Source organism: Schistosoma mansoni, chromosome W (assembly GCF_000237925.1).
Source record: "Schistosoma mansoni strain Puerto Rico chromosome W, complete genome".
NCBI classification, from domain to species: Eukaryota; Metazoa; Platyhelminthes; class Trematoda; order Strigeidida; family Schistosomatidae; genus Schistosoma; species Schistosoma mansoni.
In genome coordinates, this window is record NC_031502.1 from 49,113,523 (window position 1) to 49,124,476 (window position 10,954).

General features: G+C 34.0%; 1 protein-coding gene across 1 annotated transcript; it reads right to left on the reverse strand.

Moving 5' to 3' along the window:
• Positions 1 to 4,086: 4,086 nt before the first annotated feature.
• Smp_129750 (putative alpha(1,3)fucosyltransferase) lies at positions 4,087 to 9,366 on the reverse strand (the record flags this gene model as incomplete). The annotated part of the gene is made up of 4 exons (XM_018789993.1): positions 4,087 to 4,414; positions 6,229 to 6,371; positions 8,385 to 8,603; positions 9,142 to 9,366. 4 exons carry the CDS (start codon positions 9,364 to 9,366, stop codon positions 4,087 to 4,089), a joined length of 915 nt encoding a protein of 304 aa, XP_018655381.1.
• Positions 9,367 to 10,954: the final 1,588 nt, after the last annotated feature.

The window sequence follows — 10,954 nt, forward strand, 5'->3', positions numbered from 1 at the left end:
AACGGTTTGATGTATTGACGAGTATTTAGTTGTCTTTGCACTGTAGTCTAGTTTCGTTGTTTTGGGCGATTCCGATAAAATATTGGCCAAGACATCCTGTAATGGGGTATATATGATAGCCAGATTGGACTCTCAGAACTTGAAGTTTCGTCCAAGAATCGACAAGTTCTCGTTTCTTAACATCAACTTTTAAACTGTAGGAGCTTAGAAAATCTGCTGTTCTCCAAATGTCCTTGTGTCAGATTTTCCAGCTTTACATAAGAAGTACTTACCACATCTGGCAAACAGTTCCTTGACTAATGTACTGGAACCACAATGACTTCGGTATCAGTGTATAAATGAATCTATGGCCGGAGGTAATATCTTGGACCTGCGAGAGGCTATTAAGAGCACAACCAGTAACAGTCTCCAGCATTACTGTCTGGTCGATACGTTTCAGAAGCTGTGAATAATATAACAGGAGGATGGACGGTGGAGATAGAGTTTAACTGAATGATAACGGTTGTGTGAGTATTAACAAACCAATCAGTTATGTTCATTTCACATTTATTATAAACAATAGATATTGAATATAAGTATTGTTACACATAAACTGTCACAAATAAAGATAGGAAAAAAATCTTCACATTTGTCGCTACAAAGTTATTGAATTTACATGTCACTATATATCAAATTATTTCTCTTTGTTTGGGCAATATGTATTTTATAATACCTAATAAGCAATAAGACTGTGGTTTCTGAGATTATAGGTTCAATCTGGCAAAATGGGTTCAAACAGAAATAATGTGTGGTAATAAAACACTTTAACTGATAATGTTTCCTATAACGGGAACGCTTCACCTGTTTACCTAACTTCAGGGTAAATTTTTGCGTATCACTATCTTTCTAAGTAGTATAGTTAGTGAGTAACAAACTTTATGAACCCAAATGTTAGCAAAATACTGACCTAAAAACCACAGAATGGCAGTTCTCCTTTAGTCAGTGTATCGAATAAAAAAACAGTGGAAACAATAGGTTTCCATATTTTGTTTTTCAAACGATTTAAAAACTGGGACGTATAAATGTGTAGTCATTTGCTAAAGACATAACAGAGAGTTTTATTAGACCACTGATGAAAGAATTTATTGACAATGAACTATAAATATGTGGTGTAGCGTCTGCCGAAGTCTACGTATCGCAATCATTGGACATGGATCGATGTTAATAAAATTCTTCTCGTCTGGCGTTCGCATTTTCATCATAGCTAGATGAGAATACATTGAAGAGAGCTTTGGAGAGATACAACACAGAAGCGTGTATCCCAGAAATCTAATTCAAATAGAAAAACACGTGCGTAATAGACTCCACTGCTAGTCACTATCCAACTTCAATAGAAATTTATGGTTAAATGACAGCAACTGGACAATCTATTGTGGACGCTCATATTTTGAAAGATATTAGTTAGTTGTAGTCCTTCATATCGACAGTTCCAAATGTTAACCCTTATAAGTCGAAAATATTACCTTTTTTATTCATATTACTGTACTCTGTGTTACATTACGGGGTGTTTTTTTTACATGATTTATTACTCTGGTCTTGACCAACAACTTTGGTTAGTATTTTGGTACTGCTATTAGAAAACAAACCTTAGTAACCAGTCAGTCTGTTAATTATATTTAAAGATGCCACAAGTATTCGGAGTTTAACAATGTCTGAACGAGTAACACCTTTAATAAACGAAATGTACCAACCCATTCAAATCAATAGTTAGATGAAAAGAGGTTTGAAGATATGTTTGATAGGCTGTCGATATATCGAGAAGTGATCAATCTAAGCTGGCTAGTGGTCATAGAAGATGTGGAGCACGGCGTACCTACTCGTGATCTGGTGAGGATGCACGACCGAGCGTCTTCAGCTAGGTGAGTCCATTAGAACTTATGAGGTCGGCATCAAATGTCGAAGACTTATAGTTATTGATTCTTGGAATTTATTTACCGCCGCATGTTTCAGTGGTGGACCAGCCTTTTCTAGTTTACTTGTTCCATTTACTGTTCAGGTCATATTATTACATATAGCTAGCGCGACAACGTCTTCAAAATAACACTTTCATCCACAATATTTGTTTTCTAATGTTTCTCCACTCAAGAGTTTTACTTACCAGAAATAAAAGAGTTCTAAAACGATTAAATATTTCATACGGTTTTTCGCCCAAGTAAATATCAATAAAATGTCAGCTCATCAAAGGACCCATGTTAAATAATGTTTTATGTAGTGGACACTAAGTAACCTTGATAATGCAGAAAAAGTAATAATGCTGAGAGTAGTGGTGATATAGAAATTCTCTTATCTATGTCAAAACTTACCGCAATTACTACGAATAGGTCAGCTCACGAAGACTAGACATAGACCGTAAGTGAATGTGAAGGTATTACGTTATAATCAGGATGTGAGGCAAAGCATTTGTCTTTTCATATTATCACCACACAGTGCTGATTACAATGAATATGCATAAAAGTTTTTCATTTGATTGGTAGCACATTTCTGACTTATTCAAACTTTATATACCATTTTGACTGTTTGAGCAACTAATTTGAAATGTTTTACATCTTCAAATTTTAATAGTTGGTATCATGAGTCAATTGAAGCTAGACCACCATGGAAAACCTGGAAGCACTGGACGGCCGTTTTGTCATATCGTGGGACTCCTCAGCAATGAGCATCCACGATCCTGTCTTGCGAGATTCGAACTCAGTACCTATTAGTCCCACAGGCGAGCGCTTAACCTCTAGACCACTGAGCTGACCGGCATCCTATGGTGTTAATATCTAACTTCAACCGATCCATGAAATTGAGCGACATATCCACCATTCTCTTCAGTGAGTTGATATCTCACAACAGATCCGGTTAAACTCCACTGGTCAGTGCTTCGCACTAGAACTCCAGGAAATACCTCATAGAGCCAGTCACTAGTGAGCATATGTTAGATCATCAGAGATGATGATCTCTGTCGAATGATTGGGAGTGTACTTGAGTTAGACGGGAATGATGTGACCAACAGCTAACGTCGAAGTCACACCTCGAGGTCAGCATCTAACGTGGATTACCCCTTCTTCTTATCAAGGTACTATGAATGCCTTGAAAACCGTGCAACACAAAGGACGTTATTACAGAAATATTTTAGTTTAAGCAGGTATAGGCGAAATTGCGACCACCACTTCATGGGCCAGTTCATGGTGCACGATTAACTGGTGCGCGTTAGTTGTCCTTGGCCTTGAGAGGGATCTATAATCTGTTCGGTGTTCAGTGATCAAACTGACGGATGATTTGACTAGGGCTCAGTGACATTTCCCTAGTCCTGCAAAGTTAAGGTTGAGGACTCTGTTCATTAGGTCTAATGTTTGCAAGCGTTCAATATTTAGTTTCCTAGAATGTCATCAATTAACTCAAGCTGTCGATAACTTAACGTTAATCAACTACATATTATATTTATCATCGCTATATCTTACTTATCTTTTCTTGAAACCTAGCTCAGCGTGTTTATACAACTTTATAATAATACTTTATTAATCTAAATCTAATCTGCATGTGCTATCTCAAAATAAATTTCAATCAAGCGTTACATTTCAGTCATCATCACTGCATTAAGAACAAATCTTTACAAAATAGATCACTGTCCAATGCTATCGAAGACGCATAGGCAATAAGCTTCAAATAGAAAAAAGTTCATAAGAAGAAAATGTGCAAATTTTGCTCAGAATGGTCAATAAGAAGGAATATTGCCGGTATGAAAATTAGTATTAGGCTCCATTGCTGGACAAACATGTCACTAAAATCTGCTTACAAAAATAAACTGCTGAAGTTGTATTTCTTCTTGATGATCATGTGTAAGTATTGAAGTTAGCATTTAAAGTACTATAAACTAAGGAGTGTTCGACCCGTTTCTCACAACATTTCGTTCTCAGTTTATTGGTTTTCATAATAAGTTTTATTTGTATAAGATGTCAAGTAATCTGTAACTGATGATTTGACTGAATTAGCTGTATAATTTTGTGATTAACTTCTCTTTTATTCAGTCAGTTGAATACGAAACAAACATTCTTCTTCAGGTTAGAGTTTCCATTTAGGCTTCCTCCCTAAGCAGCCATTTGCCAACCAAGAATGATAATCTGTGTACCATGTAGGCTTGATAAATGGAAGAGAATGTGCCAGTAAACAGAAGTCACATTCAAGTCTTGATTTCCACACATAAACATCTCCGTGAACATGCCATGCAAAATATTCATCATAAGCTGTATCATTTTTATCCAAGTATTTTAAATACTGTGAAAGTGTAAATAGTGATTTAAACTGATCGACATGAATAAATGAATGAGGGGGTGCAATTCTTGTATACTCTTCTCTTGATCCTCCCATTACAATTGGAACCATATTGTATCTATATAACTAGTTATAAAACATGGGGTAAAATAACGAATTTAGGTTCTCTGAGATATAGGTAGAAAGTATTTGCATTATTCTCATGTGCACCTATAAAGTACACTGAAATAACATGAAAATTATTCACACTGACAATGCACTTTTATGTACTAAGTAATTGTAGCTTCAGAAATCATTTTTCAGGTGTTGATCAGTAAACTAATCGACTAATCATCCATTTTTAAGTTTTACCTCATTTTATTAGCATAGATATAGAACTGACACTTAATTAGACATTCCATGACATTTTGACATTAAAGGTTGAACCTAAAGTATTTGATTTCAGACGTCTTTGCAGAATTACTGAAGTAAGAAGAACATTAGAATGAGTGATGTTGAGATCAGAAGTAAAGTACTAGTTTTAAATAGGCAAGTTCATTAATTCATTCATGTGCGTCCATTGATCGAGATAATTAAGACATGTGCTACTCGTACCTAACAATCTCCTACTCAGATGTATAGTGCTAGTTGATTTTTTGGGTGTTTGAGCGGTAAACGAATTGAGAAATAGCATCACTCTTTGAATTTCTCAACCAAATGCCTGAGCCATGTCGAAAGTTCAGACTTTTTGTTTAAAACCTGTATAATACACGTAATTGGTGATCAGAGATGTCGGACGACATGTTTCGAAATCAGGCACAGTGGGTCAGACGAGTTAGTTCTCTATTTTTCTCTCGATGTTCAATCAAGAATCATTTCTGATTTCCCATCATTTGATTACATTTGTCCCTTTTGAACTGTATTTATCGTATTGAGACTTCAATTGTTTTTTATATGATTTCTTATTCAAGAACTATTATCTTACTGATTTCCTGTCACTGTATTGGGATGGGGTCTTGCAACGTGTATCGATGCACGCTCATGACATGCCCTATGTTGATAATCGCTAACTAATAAAAACTTGTCGATGTAACGTATTGAGTTAGCTATATAGTTCAAACCACCTGTACTGATATTATGTTTTCAGTTGTTATTTAGACTTCATTACTTATTAGCTCTACATAGAGTATTAAACACACTACTGAGAGTATATATCGTACACTTTTTTAGAATTTAATACAACTCATATACCGAATTCATGTGGATGTATTAGGTTGTAAGTCATATAGTTTGTGTGAGTGATAAAGATACTACTCGGCTGCCCACGCCAAGGCGTGTGGAATCGAGGACAAATGCTAAGGGTCGGAGGATAAGTAACTCACTTATTACCAAAAACTTCCAGTAGCAGTTCTGTACTATTCACACCTTTTCTAAGCTTCACTTTTTACTTCATCACAAATTACCATTGATAGGAAAATACCAATCAAGTCAGTACAATAGAGATCTTGTATACCTCGCTTGCCATCAGAGTTGCAAAATAACCATATGGCGGAAGGAAAAAAATATCAAAAATACCTCCTCCTCCTCATATATATATATATGGTTAACTCCGCCTGGAGCCCATCTGGGTTTACTGCCGGTTCTTATCCCGGATAAAAGAGGAGGGTTGGGCATGGGGTTAGCGACCCCATCCCGTAGAAAACCAACTCGCTAAAAAAACGCTAACCAGAAAAAGATTAGTGAATAGCGTATCATATTTTATTCAACCAACTGAAGACTTTAATCGGTTTTTATATTGTTTTAAATGGCTCCATGAAACCACTAGTCAGTATCATAAACAAACGTTAACTGTTTATTTATATCAATTCAGATTATGTACATTGAACGTTTTCAATTCTTTAATAATATTGACCCATAAGAAATTAGGGCAAGATAAATATTGTTGAAACTTACAATAAACCATTTTGAAAGAACTTCTCTGTTATATAATCCTTACATATGTTATTTTCAAATGATAAGTAGAATTTATATTGTTTACTGAACATGTTCAAACAATCGGAACAATACGAACCTCCACAACCTCCATACATATCAACCTAAAAGTTTTGGAAAAAAGGTCTAGGCTGGATCAAAGGATATTTTATCAAAAATATACCTTTGCTCATTCAATCTGCCACACAGCTATTACATTAACTATTCTGTAACATGGTCAGACTTAGCATGATATTGCCGAGTAAGGATTAGTCAATTATCACTGCCAGCCATCGTAGATGAAGTCATTCGTAGTTTAAATAACTCGTTGATAATCCGTATAAATGTGACACTAGTTGCGTACATCTGACTTCCACAGAAAATATTAGTTTTTTGATATTCCAGGCAAGCCTTCTTGATTAGTGCCAATTTAAAAAAATTACTGTCAGGGCATTTTGCATATAGTCACTTAACATCATTTTTACACGTACTCTGAGCATAATTAATTTGTAGCATAAGTACTGTAATATAGCTTGGGTTTTGAAAGCGCAGAAACATAAACAGATAAACCCTTTTTTAACTTTGTTTTAAACTTCATTTTGAAAGTTGTGTGATTAGGTGGTCAAGTACAGGTCCACTTATTTGATTTTAAGTGCTTTATATGTGATGCATAGTATTAGTACTGTTTGATTAATTGAACCAAAGTAGATGACATTGTAGTAAACGAGAACACCAGTGGGGACAATCAAATGTATTTCAATACAAAATTACAGAATGCTTTAGTAAAATCTGAGAACCATACAGTAAATACCTCATTTTTAAAATGTCAATTAATCGTCTCAGACTTGATTGTTCCGTGGTTTCTACACCAATCATTCTCTGTTCTCGTTCTCTTCTCTTTGATCTTCTTAACTTTCTACTTCCAAGCATTGTACTCTTGATTGGTGATACATACTACATATATCTGTCGACACCAGCAGCACATACCATAGTATGACGTCTGAAAACGAAACCTAATGGTTGAATTATTATTATTATTATTATTATTATTATTATTATTATTACTGACCCATCAGTTGATTCAAAATTCACTGTAAATCAAGTGACTGGTTTTTTTAATACAGGGATCGACGGTTATGACAATTACGAATAATAATTAAACACTTGAAAAAATCTATTGGTCTATTTTTACTGTCAAATAGTGTATTTTTTCAAACTAACATTAAATAGTTCCATAAAAATAAAGATGTACAAGTTTGTAAACGAATAAATATATCTTATATAGTTGAAATCATGAGTCAATTGAAGCTAGACCACCATGGAAAACCTGGAAGCACTGGACGGCCGTTTTGTCATATCGTGGGACTCCTCAGCAATGAGCATCCACGATCCTGTCTTGCGAGATTCGAACTCAGTACCTATTAGTCCCACAGGCGAGCGCTTAACCTCTAGACCACTGAGCTGACCGGCATCCTATGGTGTTAATATCTAACTTCAACCGATCCATGAAATTGAGCGACATATCCACCATTCTCTTCAGTGAGTTGATATCTCACAACAGATCCGGTTAAACTCCACTGGTCACTGCTTCTCACGAGGACTCCTGGAATACTTGCTTATAGGGAAGAATCTATGCATTTCCATTTGATCATTTTTAGTATCGATTTATAAAGCTTTGTTTCCATATGATTGGAAACTTTCCGCTTCATATCGGCAGCAGTTGTGTTCTCCCTTATTTGCATATGGTCGTAAAGCGTTTTCTCATTAAAAAATATAATAGAATATCTACTCATATCTTTTTTCAAACACTTAGTTATTCAAACTGATTTCAAAATATTACTGACAGTCAAGTGAGATTTTTACTGACAAAATTATGTCTGCTTAATAAAGACTCCTTAAATCGCTTGAAGAACATTAATCTTGAATTAATTAATGACTAATTTCAACATAGACTCCCTTAGGTTTTTTTGTAAAATTAATACTAATAGTGTTCATTTATGTTCAAAGTATCATAATTATCCCCTTTACGCTTAGATTATTCTTATTTCATACCCTATCGAATATCAGTAAAACCATTATGTTTCACTGAAATATTAAATGAACAATTATAAGTTTCTAATCACACAAAACTAGCTTACTTTGATGTATCTTGATAAGACTTTTGCATAAAGCATTCTTGGACTTTGAGAGAAACAATTACTAACAAGCCATGCAATAAGTTTACTTTTGTTTTTGGCATAATTTTTGATCGGAAGTTTATAACGAGTATTTGAATTATGGTTTGGGTTTTTCGGAATGTAATATCCATATGGAGTTTGAATTGTTGCGTCTAATCTATAGCTTTCGGTAAAGTTTATCTAAGTACAGAATGAACAAAAAGGCAATATTTTAAATAGCCACTGAAAAGACAACTTTATACAAAAATAATTTGTAGGAATATTGTTTTCAGTTACACAAATAATAGAATGCTTTATAAGGAATATATATATATATATGGACCGGTAGGTCCTGGGTTCGAATCCCGCGGGGTAGGACCGTGGATGCGCACTTCTGAGGAGTCCCACACTAGGAGGAAACAGCCGTTCAGTGCTTCCAGGTCTTTCATGGTGTTCTAGCTTCAACTGACTCATGAACTCAACTGTTAAATTACTATAATCTCTACAAAACCCTTTTCTGAGGATATATAATTATCAGTATGGGGAGTGTTCGCTTTCATCACAGAACTCCTAGTTCAATTCACATTTCAATATATAACTATTTCACAAACAGTTAAATAGTAATGGATAATTCAACCAGAGGAATTCAAGTTTCTTTCAAATTTTGTGGATATAAGAAGAATCTACCCGAAAAATTACAAATATGACAACCTTTACTTTAAAAAACATAGGTACTTACTTTGTCTTTAAGTGTCATTGTACCGTAATGTTTAGACGGTGATTCGTAACTAAATCCAATCCATGCCTGATTATGTGGACGTTTTAAAAGTGGATGTAAACCATCTGTAATCAACAATAGGTCAGCTTTTCTCCAGTCACTCCTGTCTTCTATGAATTGACAAATTGATACTGGACAACCTTCGAAAGATTTTGTTAATGGTGTTACCTGATATCCGAAAACCATAAGCTTTTTCGTCTAAAATGTCTAAATAATAAATATTGTCATAACATTGTAAATTACTTAACGATGATTAGTTAGAACACCTAAGTATAAAGAAAAATATTTTACATTTCTACTAGAAGTTTGTGCCGATGATGTTGTTCAGAAGAACAACCAAACCCCCAAAACAAAACTATCCAGCTCAAACAACGAAATTTCAACTAAATCATCCATTTGAGCTACAAATCCTCTCTATCATTACATAATTATGTAATAAACTATTATTGCAGTATTAGTTTACACCAAGTGACATTGGCATAACTACTATTTACTTTATCATTCTAGTTTAAAACTAACAAAATTGCTTTAAAGTCGATATTACTTACAATAAATATGACAGTGTTTAGTAATTACAAGTAGCTTATGTGTATAATTGAGTTGATATTTTATATTTATTGCTTTATATAGTTACAGAGAAAACTCAGAGCATCTAAAACGAATAATTTAATCTATTTGTTTGAAATAAGTTACATTAATGTAAGAGGCTACAATTTGGTTGTCAATAATTTAAATCCAAATAAGGTTTCAATGAATCAACTTGATAGTTGAAATCATGAGTCAATTGAAGCTAGACCACCATGGAAAACCTGAAAGCACTTAACGACCGTTTCGTTATATTGTGGGACTCCTCAGCAGTGCGCATTCACAATTTCGTCCCACGAGATTCGAACCCAGGACCTACCTGTCTCATGACTCATGATTTCAACTATGAAAATACTGAAATCTCCACAAAACACCTTCTGATTAGAATCAACTTGAATTAGAATACATTAGAAATAATTTAAAAACTTCTATCAACTGTATTGAAACACTAAATATTACGCAAAATAAATAGCACAAAAAACCCCACATAAACTGCTGCTAATAGTGTATAACATTGTGAAGTACTTCTATATAGACATTAGCAACTAGAATTACTTATTTGCCCTGTACAAAATGGTCTCACTGAAATATCATCACTTTTAAATCAAACCATGTAAAACTACAACTAACACAGGTCTTCATGAAATAATGAATGTTGATGTACGCTGCACAAATAACTCCAGGACATTCCTAATTAATGAAATAGCACACAATACTAAATTCAACGATATCAAAGATCTTAGGATAAATAATATAAACTATTTTCTTTATAGGTTGATATCGAAATCTATTTGATTAAAGGTTACCAATAAAAGTCTCATTATTTCAATACTCTAATAGAGTATTTAACATCATTTTCAGTTTAACCCAATGTTTAGTTATTTAGCATTGATTACTTGATCGGTATAATGTAATTGATAAGGAAATTTTAGCAAAGTCGTAAGAATTTCATTGATTCACAAGTATCATTCATCCTGATCCCTTGAGTAATTTAAGTAAAACGAGAAGAACAATATTTTCATAATATGATGGATTCATTTAATTCTGCAATTATTGTTCTCCTCGCATTATGCAAATGTCGTTGGTGTTTTTTTTGTTAGAAATTTTATTCCAATATGCAGTTTTATTTGAGCATGGCATACGTGATTTAAAAACGGTTATATAGATTGATTCTTCATATCAAAGAATA